This window comes from Apostichopus japonicus, chromosome 22 (genome assembly GCF_037975245.1).
Source record: "Apostichopus japonicus isolate 1M-3 chromosome 22, ASM3797524v1, whole genome shotgun sequence".
In the NCBI taxonomy this organism is placed as follows: Eukaryota; Metazoa; Echinodermata; class Holothuroidea; order Aspidochirotida; family Stichopodidae; genus Apostichopus; species Apostichopus japonicus.
In genome coordinates, this window is record NC_092582.1 from 13,319,005 (window position 1) to 13,344,088 (window position 25,084).

General features: G+C 39.1%; 1 protein-coding gene across 1 annotated transcript; it reads right to left on the reverse strand.

Moving 5' to 3' along the window:
* Nucleotides 1-220: 220 nt before the first annotated feature.
* On the reverse strand, nucleotides 221-24,869 carry LOC139964232 (epidermal growth factor-like protein 7). Its single transcript, XM_071965678.1, has 8 exons — nucleotides 23,834-24,869; nucleotides 7,172-7,303; nucleotides 6,254-6,405; nucleotides 3,800-3,895; nucleotides 3,073-3,195; nucleotides 1,785-1,846; nucleotides 940-1,153; nucleotides 221-387 (listed from the first exon to the last, which is right to left on the reverse strand). The coding sequence occupies exons 1-8, from the start codon at nucleotides 23,947-23,949 to the stop codon at nucleotides 320-322; spliced, it is 963 nt and encodes a 320-aa protein (XP_071821779.1). The 5' UTR covers nucleotides 23,950-24,869; the 3' UTR covers nucleotides 221-319.
* Nucleotides 24,870-25,084: the final 215 nt, after the last annotated feature.

Genomic DNA, 25,084 nt, shown 5'->3' on the forward strand with positions numbered 1-25,084 from the left:
TTTATTTCAAAACATGTATTTTTATCTTACCGTCTGTCATCTGTTTTAGCTTTCTAGTTTACTTCTAGTACATCTTTTTGTAGCTTTTTTTCGATATATTAACATATTTTTCAGTGTTGTATTTTAACATTTGTAAAGAAAATCAGCTGATATCTATACTATTTACGAACTCCTTGCTGGGAAATAAATGTTCTCCGTCCTTGTTTTTTTATATATATATATATAAATGTATATTTTGGTATTGGAGGCTATTTAGCATTATTTTTGTAGATTGAGACAAACAAATAATAAAGAAAGAAAAGAAAACACGTCGGTATTTTCATCTAAATCCGTTGTTGGGTTGTCTTCTATACTGTGTGCGTTGGTTCCTTTGATTCCTACATGTACCTGTTAAAGGATAGAACAGATAAGATAATGTAGAAAAGATAATGGTTAAAACACACTGTAAAACAACTAAAACTGGAATTACAGACATGAAAAGAAAATAATGAAATATGCCACAGAAAAGATGGAAAACCACAGTTAATGGGTTAATGTGTGAAATACAACACAGCTTGATGGCCAGAAGAAATGTTTGGGGTTTCTACAGTGATTTAATAAGGTAATCTCTCTGACTAATTTTGCATATCTCTTTTAATTTATTTAATACGGGGAGTGGGTGGGGTAGGAAGGGAGGGGATGAGTTGAGCATGCCCGACAAGAAGGGTAGGGGGGGGTCGGTGGATAGCTTATAGCCCCAGTGGCAGGGAAACTTAGAAACCCTTGGGATAAAGAATATTGACTTTCTTTCTCAGTTAAGCTCTCCATAGACATCCCCTCCCTATAATTGTACCATGAATTTATACAGACTTAAAAAAACGGGGCCATGTGACATAATTGTACCCTGGGTGCTGATGCAGTACAGCATAGGGTGATGGGTGAGGGGAGGGGGGTACTTACATCCTTCCAATCTCTCCTCTAGCATGGATATCTGCTCACTGAGAGACTGTATCCTCTCAATTTGTGAAATGTGTTGATCGTTCAGCACTAAATGGTTGCTAGGCAACGGAACACTCGCAGCAGTAGTGCTAGTTACTGGTACCACCGGTAAGACAGCCGATGGTATTTGAAAGCTATTATATAATGTTTGATTTTTCTTCATTTCTCCTAATTCCTGTCAAATAATAAAAAAAATAAGAAAACAATGTTGATTTGATGATGGGTTTTTTAGTGTATTTGGTTGAAAATAACAAAAATAAAGTGCATTTCAAAGTACATTGAACTATTAGTAACATTTCTTGGAGGAGATTTTTGCTATTCTTTGATAGTCTTTGGATCTGAGGGGTGTGTCTTATATTGCTATGACCGATAGACACTGCCAAAAATTATGTGAGAATGGTCTAAAAGAAATATTGTTGTCCTGAATGTTCTAGTTCACCAAAGAACTTCTAGACAGAGGAGGAGGGGAGTGGGTATGTGTTCAAATTAAAATAGAAAGTTTGAAGGGAATCAATTTTCTTTTAGAAGTATAAACTATCTGATGCACTTTCAAATTGGTTTCCTAAACTTATCGTAGGGTCTACACATTTTTAATGGAAGTTCTAGTTAGACGTCATAACTGTAAATAACTTTTGATAACCGAAAAATAATAATCGAATAGTGAGATAATTTTGACCTGATTCCATGTAACTGACACGGCATATAATATGTAAGGTGAATGTTAATGTCTCCCTCATTTCGTAAGTTACCTTCCCCTCACCCCCCCCCCTCCTTTGTGACGTTTTACAAGTGAACGGTAAACTCACTCGTTCGACCAGTTCCACTCTAGCGGCCAGAGACTGGAATTCTGAACTGCATGATATACAAACTAAGGAGAAAGGGAGACAAATACAAGATTATTGATGTAAAAGGATAGTATAATTAATCTATAGTACAATTAAAGGATACTATAATTAAAGGATAGTTATTAATCTAATTCTCATATAATTTTAAAAGTGGGCGGGTTATTGAAAGTAGGCGGGTTAAAAATTTCAATGCAATTTTATCGCAAGATGTGAGTAAGTGGAAAATAGAGCAACCGGAGATAATTGGGCAAGTTTGGACTTCAGTTTTGGGCCAAAAGTGCTTCCTCGACTTTTATATGCAACTCCCTCCTCCCTCTCAAACCATAAACTCATACTCGTGGCATTAATCTATTAAAAGTAGCAATCTTCCTCAAATGGCCGAAGCATATGTCATTTGTGTAAAGGATTGATGCAGGATCCCAGAGGAATTTATCGATCGCGCTTCACTTTTTCTAACGTTTAGGTTAAGTTATTTTACGGAATGGTATTCAAAACAAATGCCATAAAAAATGCCCCTTTGTGCATCTCCATCAAGGCGAGTGCAGTTGTAGACTTAATTCTATGGATTAGGATAATTATCCAGTACTTACTAGCTTGAAAAGAATTCCAATGAGATGCAGCTTTTATCCGTATAGCAATAGCTTATACACTACTGCAGTGTTTGCGGCACTGACTTACTATATATGGACATAGGCTATTACCCTACTTCCATGGTCTAACTATTGTTCGAAGGAGTTTCCAGTTACCTGCTGCCTTATTGCCCAGGGTTTTTGTATACAGTACAGTGATAATGAGGTACGTTTCCTCGAATCAGTTATACTTATTTACCGAGTTCGTTTTGTGTATTCTGTTCTTAATTTGAGGACTGGATGTAATATTATGTCCACGAGGGTTGTTTGTAACGCAAATGGAATTGGAACATAAGCGTATAGCCTAATCATTATGGCCAAAAATAGGATGTGTATATGAACTGTTTCCTGTTTTTTAGTCGATTTCGCTGTCATCATCAGTGCAGAATGGAGAAGGGGCAGGGGGCAGGGGTAATGGTGGGGTTTGGTAACGGTGCGATTGCTAGGGAGAATGGGGCTTATGGCAACAGGCTTGTTCAAGTATATATTGATATTGGTGGCAGTATAGTCACTTATGAAAGCCAAACGTCGTTACTCCGTCCGCGCTCCGATTATTTTCGTGATAAGAGACGGTTATGCATGGCTCTCATGAATTCTTGGATATTGTCAGTATATCCTACCTTGGCATGTTCTGGTATCTGCGGTTAATGCAAATCCTTCATAGCAACCACATTGGTAAGTTCCGTTAGTGTTCTTACAGATCTGACTGCAGCCATGATAGTCGTGTTCACACTCATTCACATCTGACAGAAAAGGAAAACGAACAAACATTGTTATAGATTATCTGTATTGTTCCCAAAAATAATGCTAGAAATTTAGTCAAATAATGGCCACTCGTTTTCAATATTAAAAATGCATTGATTGTGCTATGTGACCCTGAAAACCGTATGTATGTATTTTAGATCCTCCTGCAAGCAAGAACTCGCGAAGAAGCCATCATTGGCTTATCAAAGCCGCAAGCTGACCGAAGTCAGTCTCTTAGATTCATATTTAACGTCCATGATTATGAATATGCCCAAATGCCTCTCTGAGACTCTGAAACTCATTATCGTATATTATATAAACTGTCTTGATATGATTTCGAAAATGAGAAACTCCAGGAAAGATCTTTTGAAGCTAGAATTGGTGACTGTTTGATATTTTACTTAAAAGATTCATGAACTCTTGAAGACTATTGCGACTTTTGAAGCATGTACACTTAATGAGGGGTGGGGTGTAGGGCGGGGGGTAATGATAATTATATTGATGTGAGCGGGTTTTTTTTCTTCTGTTTCTGGTAAGTTATAGGACTACCACAAGTTACTTATCTTTATTTAACCAATGCGCAGTGCGCACATGTATACTCACCATCTGCACATAATCTCCCGGACCACCCTCTTCGGCATGCGCAATGGTCCGGCGAGACGCAAAGGCCACCATTTTGACATTCTGGTGTACACGTGGCTAATAACAAAACAAAAAAAGGATACACATTGGGTGGGAAATGTTCATTAATTAGTGGAAATGAACCAGAAAGCAGATGGATAGCATTGGCTAATGTGTTGAAGACTGTAAGAGAGACTTATGTTAACTCATCTTTATCTTTCATGATGTTGTAGTTAGCATATATCAACAACAAATGTTACGTAATCAATGGAGCTTGCAGTATTAATCAAAACCATTATCGATCCACCATTCGTCGATAGGACTTATTCTAGCTAAGCTGCACTAATTTAACATACGAATCCTTCTAGTCAAACTCAGATGCAGGTAATGTGCTCAAATCCGTTATCTTGCCTTTCAAATTAGAACTGTCAATTATGTGTCTATATGACAACTTTTGAAAATCCAATGTTTTGGTAAAATCTTAATTAGATTTACTTTTAATATGCATGTTATAAAGTCTTGTACCATACACCAAATAGAAAATCTGCGCCGACAAAGCAATGTTGCGACATTTCCTTCAAATACGTTACCAAGCCTAGATCAGGGACGAAACCGGGGGGGGTGGGGGCAATGGGAGCGAAGTCGCCCCCCCCCCTTTTGAGTACCCGAAAAATAAAATTTAACTAATAGCTGGAAATATCATTGAAGCCCTCTCTTCAGGCTGAATGAAGCTAAGCGACCCTTCTCAGTATTTCCGCTAACAGTTCGTCTGCTACGTAATACGATACTCTTATTATTGTTTATTTCCTGCAACGTGGGAGGCATTTTGGACAACCATTTGCTTTGTACATAAGAGTAGCCTAATAATGCTCCCTTTTGTAGAAGTACCCCCTTTAAAAATCTGCTCCCCCCTTCCCTCCTCTTTCAAATTTTTGGTTACGTCCCTGGCCTAGATGCACGTTTTGTTTCACATGGATTAAGTTAAGTAACTCGGGACGATTGGAACAAATTTGGTAACTGTCTGCCACTCGGTATTAAGCGGATGAATGCGTCGTATATCATTAGTGCAAAGATTGAGATCCATCTTAACAAAATTTTGACCGCGAATAGTAACGGAAAATCTATGTTGTCAACGTTTTATTTTCACCATGTACGTGGTATACGCATAGCCTAACGTATAAGGAAGTTACATAGGGTATGCTACCCTAACCAAGCCATGCAGTTTAGCTCAACGTGGTCTTAGATCAAACCTATCTCCAAGCCATACCGAGTCTTTGTAAAAAAAAAACTGGAACATCAAAGTTACATAAACATTAAGGCCAGTTTTATTCCTTGGTCATCCGGAGGTAAACAACTATGTTTCCTTTACTTTACTTAGACGTGGAGAGCCCCTACCCCTGGACACTGTGAATAGTAATCTTAACGGACAAAGCTATTCTCTGTTGTAGGAAGTTTCAATAATATCTCGGCAATTAAAATATACCTTTTGTTATTGATAGGAAATAATGTACGAAGATAGCAGAGCTATTTCAGTTAAAGATATGCTTGGCCGGTATATGGAGTGAATTTGTAGCAGGTGGTGCGGTGAAAGAAGACACTAGTAAAATAGCACATAGGTCAGCTTTGGTATAAAGTAAGGGTATTTGTTTCAATACTCTAAACTTAAAACCGTTTTGGTGAATAGAGCATTGATAACATTTTCGTCTTTAATCGGATCAGAAAAAATGGAGTGGTAATGCTAAAATTATACAAGGCATATCTCTGACGGAAGGGGGGGGGAGGGTTCTGGTTATTTAGTGGCATGGGGTATACCATGAACCACCTATTTGAACATGCCCATACTGTTTAGCTTATACAAATACCAGTATAGATATAATGGGTTTAGGGTTGATGTGGTCCCAGGTTAGCCGAAATCGTGACAGAATGTATCTAGTAATATAACCATGCCAAATGATGTACGGTGGGGGGGGGGGGGGGGAAATTCTCACCATTCAGTTAATTAATATAACCGTTGGTATCTATAATGTTTACATACCCCACCCACCCAACCACCCCCTCTCTCCACAGAATCGCACTGTTCAATCTTCGATCCCATGCTACTTCGGCATGTTGAGAATATCCAGTATCGTCAGGGGTGGATGCAGAATTTTATAAAGGGAGATATATGGGGTTCCTCGAGACAAATTAAACATTAGACATAAAACTAATATTTTAACTTTTCTGTGAGGTTGAAAAGGGGTGTAATCCTTCATACCCGGCCCCCTCCCATCCCCTCCCTTCCTGGAATTGCGCATAATCGTTTTGAATTGTGATAGGGTTTGAATCTGATGTACTGATGTACTTTAGTACCAAGGAGTTGTAAAACATCACCATCTTCCCGATCTTATTTCGGTGGGTGTGTATGGGTGTGGGGGTGTAGGGGGGGGGGCTACTTACGTATAGAACAATGGTTTGATCTGCCATTTGCCTGCTTCCATCCCATGCAACATTTATATCTGGTTTCTCCGTTCCGATCTACTGCTGGCTGAGAGGTCTGTTGTGACGTGTACGTGACGTAACGCTTCCTATACCCCAAATGATACACGGTCCTGTGCGAGTAAGAAATATTGGCAAAAATACAAATAAAAAATGGTGAAGGGAAGAATACCGGTATGGTAGGAGAATAAAGTGATACATGGACGAGAAAGAAGTGGGATAGATCAAGGTTTTTTTAAATCAGCTCGTGGTGATTGAAATAGCCCCCACCCTTTGCACTTAGGAACTCGACTGGGAACAAAACAGCATGGGTCAGACGCGTCACAACTGAAACCCTTTGTAATGCCCACATTAACAATACCAGATATGTCTCGCTGACACATAGCCTACTGTAAGAGTCACGGGATTATTAATGGTAATTGTTATTATTATTTTTATTATAACTAGTATTATAATACTATTGATGCATATGCATTACCCTCTACATATAGTGTACATGTTAGCCATGTACTTTTACAATGTGGACAGCAATATCGAGGTGATTACTTTTTATCACTTTGGCTTAAAGTCATACAATAGGATGAAAATCGTAGCACTAGCTGGACAAATATCCTAAATAACATCGATAAAAATCTTCGATGAAAACTAGATCAATATAATACCGTCAGATGAAAGTCATGCTTGGATCATTTCAAGTGTCATTATCAGGCAAATCGCATTTTGGATTTGTCAATATATTGGATCATTTCCTACGGCACATAGGATGTATGAAAAGCGTACCCCGAACCACGAGGACTCAAGGAAGTACTGAGGATGAAAGTGAAGTCTGTTGATAAGTGAATGCATTAGTTAGCGTTAGACGTGGTACTTTAAATTTACCTGTATCTGGTACATCTTGTGTTGTAGCCACACCGAATCGTATATGGTTTAAAAACCGGTTTACAGTAAGTCTCTATTGTTATACCGGATGTTACATGGTCTTGATAGGCAGAATTTCGGCAGACATGTTCACTAGAAGAGAAATGAAAACAGTGAAAAGAACGGTGACACAAGACCTCACGTCACCTGAGTGGAGGTGTAAGCGTGCCCCCCTACTGGGGAGTCGACCATCGGAGTGGCACCTCCCTGACCCAACACTGAAGTTTGGACATGTACCGGATACAGAGAGACACGTGCTCACCTTGAATTCTGACATCCGCAGTATAAGGCTGTAAAATGTTATAGGCCACTTGTTTTGCGAGAAAATCATTGTAGTAAAACAAGAACGCTTTTCTGTACCGTTCGAGAGTTTACTTTGTCCTCTTTTACAAGCTTGTAAGAGAGTCGTGAAATTACGATTACAACAAGTATCTCTCTTTCTCTATTTATTACTGATATAGATCACTTTATTTGAGATACAGTGATGTATATAATACCCCACCTCCCACCCCTTTTTCCAAAAAGAAAGAAAAAGAAACCCAATAAACTAAAAAAAACAAGGGGAGTGGGGAGGGAGTAGAATCTTGTCCTACGGTAAACTTGCCTCGATCACAGTCATATATCAGAAACCGAAGACTACTTGGATTAAAATTCTGAAATTCCCAGACTTGATAAGTGGTCGGCAGCTAAACGTGACATTCTCCTGTCATTTCTGTTGAGCTCAGTGAGTCAGTCAACTTTGTCGAGATAGTCTCAACTTTGGTAAAGCACGGTATATAAAAGATAATGTATGATATATAAATAAAAGGGCGGGAAAACGATTGACCCAATCTTCTGTGGCATTTTATATCTAACACTGAGTAATAGCCCACGGGATTTCTATAGGGTCCCAGTCGTCATGGCGACAGTATTCACTGATCAATTTCAAATAAAAACAAGATCAGTTGACAAAATCAATACAAAATATCTCATTTTATATAGCACCACTATCCCCCTATACCCTCCCAAACTCCCGATATATAAGCCACTCTCAGGAAAAAAGGTGATAAGCCATCAATATGCCCCTTACCATTTCTGAATTCGAAACTTGTACGGTATGCTATAGCCTACCATTGAATACTCAGTACTGTGAAATGCACAACAGTTCTACAATATGAGGGAAATGCCCCCCCCCCCCCCCCCACCTCCCTCAAAAAAGAGAAGATAAGGTTTGTAACATTAAATTGTTAACAAGTCAAGAATATCTGAAATAATTCAGGGCCATTTATTTCATCATTTTCCCCTTCATCTTCTTTTGGTCACCGACAACTTGATGTCTCCACGGATTTGGAATGACATAGTTATTTTTCTCTATGGGAGTCTCCCTATTGAACAAACTGCCAGAAAGCATTTCACCACTGGCGGGCGCTATAGTCTGTTATGAGATGTTGCAGACCCGATCCCCTTTATCTTTATCGATGTCTGTATAGGAGATCAGTATTTTGCCCTGACTCACCCGCCAATTTGTGAGGGAGAGACATGTCTTATCTAAGCTAACTTTAATCCTAAGCGAGACCATAATCATTAGACACCGTCGATGTTTGTAAATATTAGGATATTCTCAGGTGATATCAGATCATAAAAGTCATGATCCTCTCTCCGATAGGTCCATGATAATCAAACACAATGGACATTATACTAACAAACTCGATTGCTTCTAACCAAAAGATTGAAGAGATTTTATAGTGGGTCCGCTGAACCGCTGAATGACTTACCCGCTGTTCTATATCGTTTGGTCTATTGGGATATTATACGGTTTTACATACTCATAGTCATATAAGGCGAATAGAGGGCGCAGTTTGTTTGGGGCGCAAGGGCGGCGGAAGCATTTTTAATCTGGGGGGGCACCGACATCAAAGGGCACTTTGCAGAAATTCGATTGGACTGATGCAGCCTTATATTTAGTACCCTTTATAACTCTTATCTTATTTGTGTATACACAGCACTCCATCAACGCCCCCCCCCCCCAAAGGAAAATATGCATACTATCATGTGAAATCATGTTAGTTGCTAATGTAGGAATCTGCCGAATTAGACTTTATTCCTTGTTAATATCTTAAAAAAAAATTTTCCATTCGAAAAGGCTTTGAGTTTGACCCACAGAAATTCATTAAAAGTCAGGGGCATAGCCAGGATTAGCAAAGTTGTATGCACGGCTATCTGAGCGGAGCGCCACCATAGGTTGGCGCGGAGCGTACAAGAAAATTTTTGGTTTTACAATGCCCTCAGATGGCCGGAAACGGCCCTTCCCGAGTGTTCATTCTGGTTCCCTGGCCTCTTGCTGACTTGAGACACCTCAATTTTTATGTAGAAAAAGGGCACATTTTTAACCTGAGGAAAAGTGGGGGGGCACGTGCCCCCTGTGCCCCCCCGGTTCCGCCGCCCTTGTTGGGGCGAGAGAAGTATTACAGAAAACGGAAAATCTGAGCAGAGTGCTTAATTCTAAGTGGACAATATTGTATTTGCCGATAGTGATGGGGGCTAGGGGGGGGGGGAAGGGTGGGTGCATATTTAGATCTAACGATATATCGGACATATCGAGTGAAAGCATAATAAGATGATAAGGTTGTTGTCTTCCAATCAGGTTTTGTATCAAACCTGACAAGCCAATTTGCTTGCTCTATTAAGCATTGCGGTTAATACAGTGTTGGTTAGTAATAAATGAAAAAAACTGATAAAATCATGCTAGGTATGATGTCAAAGAGGCATAGGAAAGAGGGAACATTAATGTATTATTGTCGTGGGATAGTTTTATCCTGCCATGGTAAGCAGTGTAAGGTAAAATTACTCCCAGGATCGAAAATGGTAAGAGGGAAACACACGAAGACAACGACAAAACTGAAAGGAAATAAAAGAAACAGTGACTTCTATATATTATGCATGTCACGGTATCATAAACCAATTTAATTTTGCACAAAAAGACAACTGCAACAACAAAATTTCATAACAGATGTTGCGGCCTTGGGAAGTGAAGTCACCGACCGCATGGGTAATGCTATAAGTTAACAGCCCATGGAACGCCTGTCGTGTCTACCTCAATAGTTTGAGAAACGTGAAATATTACGTTTTATCAAACGAAACCAAATTTTTGTAGATAATTGCTCTTGCAGATTTCTTCATCTCATCCGACTTGTCATGTATGACATTCAAAGAACTCACCAAAGATTGGCCCAAACCCACAAAAATTATAGCACTGTTGTATGTATGGGTGTATGTTTGTATGTATATTAGATGTGTTAGTGTTAGTGTACTAATGTGTTAGTGTACTAAACGTGTCGTTATCAACCTCTTTCTTTGCGGTAAGCAAAGCGGATTCTTATAGGCACACAACGACAATAATTCGTGCGTTGCTTCATCGGTAATATTATCATATCGCTCGAGACAGAGTAATGAATAACACAAAAAAACAGCCGTGTGAATTCTCCGTGACAACCTAGTTGCCTACCACTATATTTAGACAGCTGTTCTCCCTAAGCTGTAAATCTCTCTCGGAGTATTGTCCCCTCTGTTCATTGATGACGTCATTATCAATTAAAGCAGCTGGTTGTGCTGTAACTCGGTGTCTCCATGTACACATAGAAATGAACACAAGGTATATCGATATGTCATTGCATTAGTGCCACACACAACTATCTATCACCCAAATTTATAAGGAATTGCGTTATTTTTACCAAAAGACAAAGGCATATCAATAATTTACCAGGGCCCATCTAGCATGCATAAATATTGACCTACACCTCTATATGTAGACTAAGTTACATTTTAATCCCTGGTTCGAAATTGCTACTGTTATATATTTTGGGATATTTAGGGCCTATACCCAATCAGCGATACTGACTGCCATTGATAATTTCGTATGGAACCATGCTAATAGATGATTGGTTAATGGAACCGGAAATGTATAACTTAAATAACGTATAAATGATAAAATGTTTATATTTTTAGTAGCGTATACCTAAAGTAATACAAACAGCTGTTGTGCAACAACCATGTGTTGCTTAGTACGTTACAACAATGTTTAAAGGATCTCATGTGAGTTTCAAGGAGACTACGAACCCCCTCAGAGTGAGAGTGTTAAGGGTATAGTGTCCATTGGTGATGGATGGGTGGACTTCTTGGTCTTGGTAATCGACTAAAAAAAGTTGCCCTGGCCCTCTCATCAACGAGTTCTAAATTACGACACCAAAACAAGGCTTCAAAACAAGACATACCACTTCCTTCAACGAGCAATTTGTATTGCTCCTCTCAAAATCTAAAGACTGAAATTGAATGTTCTGAAATGAGGTGGATCAGGGAAGTGAGGGGAAGGAGGCCTGGTGTGGGTGTAGTCTTCATACAACTTTTGTCTCAAAGTAATTAAGAAAACGACGTTTTCTTTTCATTCAATTTTCATTAGCTTTCGTGAGTAAGCAACCGTGCAAGGTTCCGGCGACTGTAATTTGAAAACTTCCATTGTTGAGAGACAGAACAATGAAATGATACGCCCATACTATCTGTAATTGAAATCCCCTTTCTTTGTCAATCTAGTTCAATCGGTGCTTCTTCAGTAGGGGACCATCTCCGAGGTGCAATCAAACAATATAACACTGCAGATTAACCTGTTATCAGTTAATTATCTTTTGAATATGCGTTTGTTTACATCTATATTCGTACGATAAAACAAACTGTCCACGCCAATTAACAAGTAGTTAACCGTTCTTGCTCAAGTATCTTATGTACAAAGGGAGCCTTTTCCTCTACCGTGCTTTGATTTATCCCCTCATAAGTTTTTATAATTCCTTCTTTACATAGCTTATCGATGCTGACCAGATATTATGCGATAAAGTGGACGGCATATACCACACATGAACCTTTCCGTCCATCTTCATTGAATAAATCTGAAGTTCGGACTAAAGTCCCCTCAAAGTTTACCAACAGTCAAAACCTGGAAATTTAATATATATATATATATATATGACTATACTGCAACCGATTTGTCTATAGTATTCGAGCCTGGTGTGGGTTATATACGATGTAATTAAAGTTATACTCAATGAATACGACCGGTGAACGTGAGGGCGGATAGGGGAAGACGTGAGGGTGGGGAGGGGCAGACTAGGGATGGGTTAATAAAATGCCTTTAGTTTATCGTAATACTTGCACTTTCATCAACCATTTGTGTACATAGGCTGTGAGGATTCAAGCTGTAGAAATAATTTGTTTACTGAATGATTTTACGATTTTACTACATGGGGATTTTTTCGGGTGGTGGGGAAGGTTCAGATCATCCTATACCAATTTCTTCTTAAGCTAATAATTCCCATATCATATAAAGTCTTAGTGTCATATAAAACGAAATAACAATGTATTGTATAAGGCATTATGTTGCTTTGTCGGTGCTCTTTGTAACTTGGTTAGGTTCAAATTTTTACTGCTGTGAAGTTATCGGGGAACCCTGCCCCCGCCCCACCCTACCCCCACCCCAGCGTCGTTGACCCTGAGAAGTTCAGGTGCATATCTTACTTTTTGCTCGGACAATTAGCAGTCAATATTATCCAAAACTATATTGAAAATAAACCACCCATGATCTGAACCGGCAAATCAATCGACGAGCACGCGATTTCAAATGTGGGAGCACCAAAGTATTAATTTCCCCGACTGATTTAGATAGGCATGAACCTTTATGGAAAGGCCAGAGTCGAATGGAAGATTGAACAAAGGAGTGCATGGGTGTGGTCCTGAGGGTCACTGAAGATTCTCCCCACCCCACCCCACCCCTCGAAAAACATAAGTTTAGACGTCAAAATTGTGCATTCTGTGGCTCACTTGGACTATAAATTATGTCACTACTAAATTAGGTCCCGGAAGAGTGGTCGAACTCTTCCCGACTGAATAAAATTTAGAAAAATACCCGACTCGAACTGTTGATCCCCGATGGACAATTGAGGTGGGCGCCATGCCACCCCTCCCTCCCTCCCTCCCTCCCCATCCCATTTCTTTGCGCATGTTACCTGTAGCTATATATACAGATTTGACTATACATGCCAAGTAAGATCATCAAATCTATATGCAGAATGGCACAATATTTAAAGATGGCAATGAACAATAATTCATAGAGCTGGCTGTGCATGTACACGTTTTCAAATTTAAAGTACCAGTGACCTCTGCAGCCCTGTGGTCTACTACTATATAAACATAGGTGAGTTAATTATCATAACGTTCTTCAACACTATTCTATAATAGCAAAACAAACATAGTGACCGCGAGATGAGGTAACTGGTGGTTCCGGGGGTCTGTTTATATCCTATCTTCGGTTCAAATAGCAATATCAGAGCGGTCGCTATATTATGTGGATTTAGACAGGAATTACGGTCAAAATATTGAACCAACAATATTTTTTTCATAAGCAGTGAAACACGACTGGACATTGACCCGACGATTCCACGTAAACATTGGTATCTGTCACTTATATGTAAGTTCATGGCCTAAAATATTGTCCTTTTTTCTATTAGTAGTGGTATATAACTTATAACATAATTTCAATGAAAAAGTGATTTATAATCACATGTTATCGATATTCAAAAGTCAAAACCACAATTTACTACTTGGACCACATGGGCGTAAGAGATGTTGGAAAGGACCAGGTAAATCCAAGCAGTCTCGCTCTGTCGAGATTACCAAGTCCCGACCTCTAATCACGCCCTGCTTAAATGCAGCATTCCTCGATCTACCATCTTATAAACAGATTGGTGAACCTTGAGGCTATTGTAAACTCTCCTATACAGGTGAATCGAAACCATAAAATATAGTGTGATTACATAGCGCTATCATAAAATACCTATTATTTCGGATCATCCATTACTCCAAGGATCCCATAAATCTAACAATATACCATTTAGAAAACGATACTATGTAAAGCTGTAAAATAGATCGCTTATAGCATGATCGTAAAACAAAAAAGATGAATTTTTTTAAGGTGCGTTTTGTTGTTAAAAAAAAAGAAGAGATAGAAATTGACATATAATTGCGTAAACAGTCTGACAGGTGTGGCCAAACAAAGTTGTTAGCCATGACACCCGCTAAAGAGAGATGAGCCACACTGGACGTAAGGAATGTGAGAAGAAGGTGAAGTAGTACACTTAAAGAGGTGTTTCTTCTTGTTTTTGTTGGAGAAAAAACCGATATTGGATGTTGTAAGAACCCTGTGCGATGCGAATTAATCTTCTCTTCAGTTGCGGCGGTAATTTTTTTATTTTTTATTTAAATAAGAAACAAAAATAATGATGGGTGGCAGAAGTTTTGATGTTTTTTTTTTTGATGTTTTTTATTTGGTGGATCATTTAATTTGACAAAAGAGTGACTTGAAGGATTTCGACAAACGCGGCCCGCATCACTTTTGGAGAGATAAACCTGGTGTTTACTAAACAGTTTTTTGTCAAGGAAGAGGTCAAAGCTCTAGTTGTGAGCACTGCTAACCACATGCAGTATCAGTAACGTTATCTGGTTTTCAGAACGTCATCTCAAATGATATATAACGGCTTTGTAGGCTCCTTTTGACGTTGTTAAGAGAACGTTCTCCAAACGTTGTACAAAGATAGTATTACAACATTATACAATAAAGATTTGAGAACGTTATAAGTAGGCCCTATACTCTCTCATCAATTGTTTTCGTTGTATAAAATACCCGTTAAGAAATAATCCATGTAATATTTTCTTTCCAAGAAAAAATGTTCAAAAATAAATAAATAAGAACATTAGTTAAACGATGTTTTTCAACGCCAGTGCTTATAATAATGTTATAAAAGATTCTTCATACGGTGGCTGGGACAAACGTTTGAGTAAAAACTTCGATGCGTAAACAAATACACAAATCAGGGGCTGTTTTTTTCTTTTGTCTCAGCATCCATGTTTTAACTCGTCGGACACTGTAACCATAAGATTCATATCTGTTTATTGACATCTCGATATAAAACATACAGCGTCACGTTTTCATCATAATTTATTTATTTTCTATCAAACTTAGTGCAACTTCTTTCACAGCCAGCTCATTTTTTCCCATCACATCTTAATGACTTTATTTGTTAGACAAACTTCATCTGTACATATAAACGTTGATGTAGAGGGCCCACATTTATACGAGGGATGTATTTTGAAGGCGAAGTAATGCAGATTGTGTTTAATGTTTTTGTGAAAGTAAAAAAAACAGGGTTTACATGTAAAAGTATTCGAGATGAGTGACCATTTTTGTTTACTTTTAGCATATTCAAATTCCAGGCTAATACGTTGCTAGTATGACATTTAAAAAGGAGACGTATTGTCTAATTATAAAGTGTAGGACAATTCTATATCTAAAACACCCAGTTTTCATGTAGACTCGCGGTAAGTAAGGGAAAATTAAGTTGACCAAAATCAGGCTTTACGTATTAAATATAGAGTTACATAAGGAAGCTGCATCTAATGAGGTTTTTACGTTTTAAATATAAAGTTATATATGGAAGCTGCATCTAATGAAGTTTCACGTATTATGTATATAGTTATAAGATAGCTGCATCTAATGAGGTTTTACGTATTATATATATAGTTATAAGGAAGATGCATCTAGTCATGTACCGTTAATATGCGTAATCCATTATTTGTTATAGGAGCATGAAGGCCTAATTGTTCACTATCTTGGTGAAATTTGCATCCAATTCCTACATGACATGCTTGAGATATTGATAGTAGAAATCGTCATAGTTTGTAAAAAAAAGTGAACTTGAAGCAAACAGGACCGTAGATGTACACTGACAACTTTGTTTACGTTTCTCTTTATTAACGTACATCCCAATTTTCTCTTTCAAAATTTGGCTGCATTTAACACATGAATACACTGTAGTCAGTGGGGTATTGATAGCTTCACATTCACCCCCTCCCCCCCTCCCCCCTCCCCCCTAACGGTCTAAATCAAAGGTAAAACCCCGTGAACACAATTACAGAGTAAACACAATTAAGTGAAAAAGAAAAGGTAAAAACATACAAACATTTTGCTCTCATGGTGCTTACTATAAATACATGGTCTTCTTTTATTAGTCAAAAATAACATTCCCTCTGGACTATTGCTCTTCGACAATGTTCGCACCCAAAAGTCTGACGTCATCCGCAAGCCAATCAGACCTACCACATTTAACGTGATGTATTATCTATTTACATATCCTTGCCCTTCTGCGCATCAAGGTTCTAAACCACTTGGTTATGGCGACATTTGGGTGATTATTTTTCACACTTTCTTTCCGGTGGTTGTTTCTAAGTGAACTGAACTGAACTATTTACGAGTCCGTAGGTCAAAGCAATATCGAGAAACTGCTGTGCTAAGATTTATATTCAAAACAAATGATATTTCTTATGTCAACTTGCACTATTGTCCAATATTTATGACGCAATCGTATATAATTCAATGTCGAACTTTTTTTGAAGTTTGTTTTGCAATATTGTAAATGAAATGAATTTGTAAACGAAACACACGCGCTTTCTTTCTATATGTATAGTACCGTAGTGAAAGACATGTCAGGCTCCCTCCTATTACAGAAAATATAATGGGAGGTTAGTCAGATTGTGTGCAAAATTTAGTTACCCAACAAGTAATATGTACGTTCTTAGTTCCAGTAAAATTTTAGCACGTGTCCAAATTTCAGGATAACGACATTTGGTTGTTGATATATTGACGGTACTGATGATATGTTCTGATCACGTTGCCAACAGTATTGGGAGCTTTAACTGGAGGATTTATTCTCAGCTATAAATCTCTATTGAAGGGTGGACTTCAATGTACCATCATATCTGTAAAGTGAGACAAAATTTCGCCCTACTATATGAACCTATGTCTCGAAATGTAAAGGGAGAGGGGGGGGGGGGGTAGAAGGGGCCGTGCGGTAGGTCTTTGTATGAAATGCAAAACAGTTGCAAGAATTATGCAGTGGTGTAGGCGTATCCTATAGATACAATATTTCCAAAGCCATAACAAACACCTTACCCTAACTCGTGCATAAAGTACATAAAGGGTCCCAAACTAAGACAACAAACGAGGATTGAATGGTGGTGGGGGGGGGGGGCACGAATTTCGACGAAATACTTCAAAACTTCCCGACAGAGTCAGTTTTCTTTGCATACATGAAACACCATTGCTATTACGTAGTTTGAATGGTTTTAGTCGTAGGTCTAACAGAACTTATAAATGGTTACTAAGTAGATAGTTCAAGTTCATTTATGAGAAGTATATGCAAACATAATTATCATAGCTGGGTGATTCAATTGGTGTTTGGATGGACAGGGATCGATGTTCGTCATTGTCAAGGTGAGAGCCTCAGTTTTATTTAGTTTGGTCTTATGACACACTTGAGTCTTCTTCGATTGTTTGGTAATACCAGGGTTTTTATCTTCAATCCTAAATGTGTTTTCACAAGACACAATCTGTGTTGTGAGATACCGGTACATACCGGTATGATATGGATCTACCCCTCGTTGAGACTGACCACGCTCGCTATCTTGAAGTACAAGACAGTGTTGAAATAGCATATTTTATCGATCGTAGGCTACATATAATAGGGGAAGAGAGAAATAATGGAGTCATTTTCTAAAAGAATAAAAAAAAAGGTAGATAAACTCTTAGGTGAGTCAAAATGAACAGAGAGACGGGGATGAGAAGTGCAGGGAAAGCCTGACGAGGGGGGGGGGGGGAGGTGGGTTCAGAGTACTACTCCCCCGGGGCCTCGGAAAGAGGATAAAGAATAAGGTATTCTCTTTTCTTAATATACTTAAAGAAAAGACATCCAAAAGAAGATAAAAGGTATGGGTCCAGTGATATAATTGTCCCCGCGGACCTGACGTGGCTCCAACGTATTTTCAACTTGTATACGAGTCTTGTTATAGACCCTAGTATGTACAGCCTAGTGTATCTTTCTTTTTTCACAAAGCTATTTTCCCGTATCCAGGTGCGTAGCGAGGAATTTGGCAAGGGAGGGCGAAGCCTGTAGGCAAACTATCTAAGCGTTGTGCCACCATGGTGCGTACAAGTTTGGCCGAAAATACCTCCCAATCGCTGGAAATGGCAGTTCCAAGGCCTTGTAAGTTGCATCTAAGCATTTACTTTATTGAAATTAATAGCGATATCATAAAACATACAAAACATATGCTCAAGGGGGGAGGCGGTCGCCCCTTGCCCCCCCCGGCTACGCGCCTGCCCGTATATATTTGTTGTACTGCCCAGAGAACGCCCGCGGCAACGCTGTAGATTGATACAGTTTGTACAGTTTGCACGCGAGAAAAAGAGTATTACAAACGACTTGGCCAAGACTATACTTGTATACCGGAAATATGTTAGAATATAGCAAGAGACTTTTCCTTAAGAAGACCAACAGTATAAATCAACCGCAATACTAGACTGTTTTCCCCACAATTGTACCCAACAGTTATGTAGGTGACATACAAGACCTGTATTTGGACCCGTTTTCACACCGCTCGTTTGATAATAGACATTTATTAAATGATGTGAAATTGATTACATCCTATATATACTGACATAAAGCAATCTTGTTAATCGTTAAATGTTAACCAGATTGAGAAGTAAGGAAAAACTTTTGGTTCTCCTTGAAATCGGATAACAAAAGCTAAATAAATAACTTCAAATTTCTAGGCATCACCTATATATGTCCTTATAATTTCCTGCTGTGCTTTCGTCTATTACTAACCTTGACCACAAAACGGGAACATATGTAAAAAGCATAATATCATCATAAAAATTTACCATTGTCGGTTATCTGTCTTTTAGCAACAATTGTCGTCGACATTCAAAGAGGAAAGTCGTAGACAATAACCTGGCATAGTTTTAGATATGAAGAAAGAGGTAAGGGGGAAGGGGAGGGAGAGGGAAGGGATATGGGTAAGGGATAGGGGAAGGGAAGGGAGGGGAAGAGGAAGGGGAAGGGGAAGGGGAGGGAGGGGAGGGGAAGGGAAGGGGAAGGGAAGGGGAAGGGAAGGGAAGGGAGGAGCAGGAATGTTCTGTGGGTTGTATAGGGTACCATGAAAGTTCTATTAATCGAAGGCAGGCGACATATAAATGCCAAAATAACCCAAATTTCAAACGGATGTAACCTTTGACCTTGAATAACGAGTCACTCTCTCAGAGAAAAGGGGATGAATTTAAGGAAGATTCTAGTCATCCTCCAGTCTGTAATTGAATGAGTCATGAATGTTTTACGTGACTCATTTGACGTAAGTACTTCCTGAAGGGCTGATTGGTCAATTCAGTTCTCGTCATACGTTCCGTTAATGACAGTTGTGCTCTTTAACTCCTGCAAACAACATAAACTCATAAACACGAATTAATGTGTTAGGTGGGATTCCGTCTGCGGAAGTCGTTCCTGTTAATGTACTGTTTACCTGTTCATTTACCTGTTGAAATGTGATAACATCAATAAACGGCAACTATAGCTATCTGGAAGATTTAAAAGTTGCGCACTGAGTCGACGTTCGTCATGCCGATGGGACTACCCCGGTGACTCATCAAATCACGTGACATGGCTGCATGACTTATGGGTCACTTCCTCCAAACAATAATTGTCAGTCACTATGACCATCGTGATTGAGACAGACTTAAATAATAACTGTGACGTAACTGTTGTGTATTATCTGCATATCTATAACTAATATCTTGTGTAATCTTTCAAAGTTTAAGGAGTGGTAGCATCCTTTTTTGTATATACTATTCTGAAAACACATTTTTTTTTGGGGGGGGGGGGGTCATTTTAATAAATTAAAATTCAAAACGGCTTCCCATGAATACACCAAAGTCAGCGGACCACACCCTATTGGCTAAAAAGTAGCCAATGTTTGGTTTAATCTTTTAAGTTATAAAATGAATTTACCTGCTTCTTACTAAGATTTTAAAGGTGCCTTCTTCAAGATTATCCGTAAGGCGGGTTTTCTCCCTTACCCGCCGCTCCCTACCATTCCCACCCCTCGCTACCATTCCCACCCCCTCTACCAATTCTATCCATCTTCCTACCAATTCATCCCCTCCACCTGATTAAAACGCTTAGTATCCCCATGCTCTCCCCCCCCCCCCACCCGCACAACAAACAACCGCAATGTGTGTATAATATGGGAAAACTCATCTATTTTAAGGCCGCCTACCTATACAACCGGGTGTGAAGCAGGACTGCATGGAGGGGGCGGGGCGAATAAAATGTGAACATTTATCTGAAACAAAGGGAAAATACTTCTCGCGAAATCGAAAGGATACCTTGTCAGTAAAGATAGAAAGCCATCCCACTAGAGATACCCAACCAAAAGCACGTGTTTTAAGCACAAATTTATCCTTTTTGATAATCAAAGGGTTTAGCTAAGTTTTATACCATTTTGTGTTAACTTCAGTTGGATCACATTAGCTGTTTGTGGATAATTTATGAAGGAAAAGACAAAGCAAATGTAGTATTGTATTGACAAACTATGTCATGCTCTTGTATCATGAAATGTATCTGTGGATGGCTCTTACTTAGTCAATGGGAGAGAATTATATGCACTGATGTGGGTCAAAGGTCAACACAAGTCATGGTGTGATGATACTTTTACACTTACCAACAACATTTTAACCTCAAGAGTACATAACAGAATACAAAACTTGGATCGTAAGTTTCCGATATTCTAAACGGCTGTACCAAACTTAAAAGAATAGTTTACGTAATGTATTTCCTTCGATAAGCAAAACAAAGGTGAAGTATCGGATGTGTTCTATGTTGCGACTGACGGACAAACTGATAGAATGGTACACACGTGTGCTTACTGAGTAAACTCTCTTCTTAACTCTTATGGGATGTAGTACGGAGTACGTGACTTCCACTTTGTATACTTCCAGTTTAATCAACAAGCCTTTACTTGCGCTACAAGTGAGTATGTAGTATAGTAGCGAAGAAGTGTAATCGGACCTAACATGTAGACATGAAGGGTCCAGTATTGTCGGGTTCACCTTGGCCAGAAGCGTCGAGAGCTAGGTCGGGCCCCGAGGATAATTTTGTCTTCGGGAACCCATTTTGAAGTCTTCATTTTTCTTCGGGTATCTCATGAAAAAAGAGTAGACGTCAACGTATTTCATTTCATATCATAGGCTACTCCCCGGACTCGAAACTGTATCCCCTACGACCCCCCACCCCTCACCCTCCCGCCCTGTGTAGGCCTGGCCGTAGCCACGGTGCAGACCGAGCCTTTCGTTCGATGTGTAGACAGATTGGAGGCAAACTGAAAGGGGAGGGGACGGGATTTTCCATTCGGATTTACTTGGGTCTAGGTCGGCCGACATAGGGCCCCCAAAAGTAGCAGGCAAAAGAAAAGGAACAAAGAAAAACGGAGGTTCATTTCTATAATAATAATAATATAAATACGAATATGTATGCACAACAGATATGGTCAGGGGAGGAGGAGGGGGGGAGGGGGAGAGACTGGTAGTGTAAGCAGGGTGTCAAAAAGAATGAGTGTTCGCGAGAACAACTGTTGGGGAACCAGCTGTCCCTCACTACCCCAGCGTGAACTATGCATGTACCATATATTTCTATGTGGGATAAAGCCGTGTAGGCTGACGTCATGGTGTAAAAGGGGCAAGAGGGATTTATTTATATGGGAGAAATCCAGTGCATCAGTTTCCATGCTTCGCCATATGCGCGTATAACAATGATAGACAAAATGGCGTATCAGTAAAGGTTGTGGTATGTATGCTATTGTAAGTGCTACCGGCATGTTTCTCCCAGACCAAAGTTCTCCCTAACCCGCATAGGCTCTAACTCATACTAACATAATGACGGTCTTTTCGGTCTAATTTACCTCATCTCGACTATCTCCAGGTGGTGAGAACTTAATAAAGTGGAAACTGTGAAGGAGAATGGGTAGTGGGGGGGGGGGGCGGTGGATTGGTGAGGTTTCAAGATCTGGGAACCCATCCGGCTAGTGTAGGAAAACGAAGCTCGTCGATTGGTCGCACAAATGCCGATACGTTAGACATTTCCCATGACTTGATATATGCGTGACAACCACCACATTTATTTGACAATGTTTTCCATTTGAACCATCTCGAACCATTACAACATTTCACTTTCCTGTAATATCCCTACCCTATAATATCCCTTGCATAAATATCCCTTCCATATAATATCCCTTCCTTATAATATTCCTTCCTTACATAATATCCCTTCCTTTTATAATATCCCTACCCTATAATATCCCTTGCATAAATATCCCTTCCATATAATATCCCTTCCTTATATAATATCCCTTCCTTACATAATATCCCTTCCTTACATAATATCCCTTCCTTTTATATTATCCCTTCCTTATAATATCCGTTCCATGTCATATCCCTTCCCTGTAACATCCCTTACCCCCCCATTTCACTTCCCTACATTATCCCTTCCTTATATTATCCCTTCCCTAAACTATCCCTTCCCTATAACATCCCTTCTCTATAATATCCCTTCCCTATAAAATCCCTTCCCTATAATATCCCTTCCCTATAATGTCCCTTCCCTGTAATATTCCTTCCCTGTAACATCCCATACCCCCCCATTTCACTTCCCTACATTATCCCTTCCCTATATTATCCCTTCCCTATATTATCCCTTTCCTATAACACCCCTTCCCTATAACATCCCTTCCCTATAACATCCCTTCCCTATCATATCCCTTCCCTATAATATCCCTTCCCTATAATGTCCCTTCCCTGTAATATTCCTTCCCTGTAACATCCCATACCCCCCCATTTCACTTCCCTACATTATCCCTTCCCTATAATATCCCTTCCCTATAATATCCCTTCCCTATAATAACCCTTCCCTATAACATCCCTTCCCTATAACATCCCTTCCCTATAACATCCCTTCCCTATAACATCCCTTCCCTATCATATCCCTTCCCTATGATATCCCTTCCCTATAATAACCCTTCCCTATAACATCCCTTCCCTATAACATCCCTTCCCTATCATATCCCTTCCCTATAACATCCCTTCCCTATAACATCCCTTCCCTATAACATCCCTTCCCTATCATATCCCTTCCCTATGATATCCCTTCCCTATAATAACCCTTCCCTATAATATTCCTTCCCTATAATATTCCTTCCCTATAATAACTCTTCCCTACATTATCCCTTCCCTATAATATCCCTTCCCTATAATATTCCTTCCCTATAATATCCCTTCCCTCCAATCTCATTCCCTCTTATCCTCTTCCCCCTCCTTCTCTTTCCGTCCCCCTCTCATTCACGTCCCTTCCCTTCTTATTGTGAGAATTTTAAATATGTATAGTAAATCTTTGAAATAATTCTAAACAAAAAATTACCTTTTAACCTGATAAAGTTCTCAAATGTCAACCACGCAAAGCGAGAAAAACGTCCGTTAGCAATTATGGACCAGTCTGTGACTTTTTGGTCATACATTAAAAAAAAACTACAATACTGACGAACCGATTAACGTAAAATATATCATCATGTTCTTTCTTGTGTAAGCGCATATGTGCATTCTGTATTTTAAATAACTTTTGTCAATTAGCACTTCTGCCTCTTTGGAAAATTCAAGTTTGTACTTACCCTGTAGGTGTTAGGTAGACTGTGCTGGGATGGGTTGTGGACTCGGAATCTCCACTAGCACAAATGACTGTGATGAAGCTAATGTACAAGCCTCCAATATAAAATAAAGACTTCATTTTTGTTTCTGTCAAAATTAGCTTAAAAATAGATCAAGTATTGGTTCTTTAAAATCTTGTTTCTTCGCGTCGGGGCGTTGCTCTGTACAGAATAATGGTATAGCGACTGTCACCGTAAAACCACCAAGTATATAATGTAAAGAAGTTAATATTAATAACAGGAAGGTTAGCACTCCAAATGGAGGGATATGTGGCACCAAGCTTGAGCGAACCCTTACCGTAAGAGTGTCATTCAATACCACCGAACGACCACAAGTTCCTTGAAATAAAAGATTTACAACATCAACAATATATGAAATTGTTGATTCCGTTTATTGCAGAAAAAAATAATGTGTGAGAAGAAATATGATCCGACCGTACAAGCTATTTTCTTCTCCAGTTTGACACAAAAAGGTCTATTAATAGGCATAAGACATATCACAGCTTTAGAAGCCTTATTTGATTTATTGCTCAGCATGTACCGGCTCAGAATATCAGGTACGGTGTAAGAACGGTCCAAATTACGAACGATTTTTTGCCCTCAAGTTTATCGTTGTAAGTACATAAATCCAAGAGTTCAAAAACTCAGTCGCCGCTTGTATTCAATTAATATCGAATGTCTGCTAACATATACTGATATACGCCAGCAAGGTCTTCTCTAGACATTTAATCTAATAAATAACTCTTTCTTATAGTATACATCCGTTCGTTATATGTATAGACGTTCCTATACATTAATCGTCGTAGTTTCTCACACGTGGTATTGATCAAAGGTATGATGCGTCTATGCTATTTAGAGAGCACAGTCCAACAACTGAAATTCTCCTATATATCTCACACACTATGAGCCGATGGAAGTGAGTTGCGAGCAAAGAGCGCTCTATATCACGCCGTTTATATTATGGTATATGTATAGTAACATTCGGTGCAGTCACATTTATAGATGTGCAGGGTCCGTCGCATCTCCGAAACGGAGCTCACCGATAATTAACCACTCAGAAAAGTTGTTGTTACAATGACCTCATACTACGTCATAAGCGAATACTGTGAGGAAAACTCTGATTGGTTGCAAGAAACCAGTAATGCTTATTTGAGTTACCTATAAAAGTTAGGAAATTTCGCGTACGTGACCTTTACCTGTTTTAGATGATTGGAT

Coding starts and splice junctions, on each gene's coding strand:
- LOC139964232 (XM_071965678.1), bottom strand. CDS start 23,949: ATGAAGTCTTTATTTTATATTGGAGGCTTGTACATTAGCTTCATCACA. Junction 3,196..3,799: donor CGGGAGATTATGTGCAGATG/GTGAGTATACAT, acceptor CTTTTCTGTCAG/ATGTGAATGAGTGTGAACAC. Junction 388..939: donor AGAGGAGAGATTGGAAGGAT/GTAAGTACCCCC, acceptor ATCCTTTAACAG/GTACATGTAGGAATCAAAGG.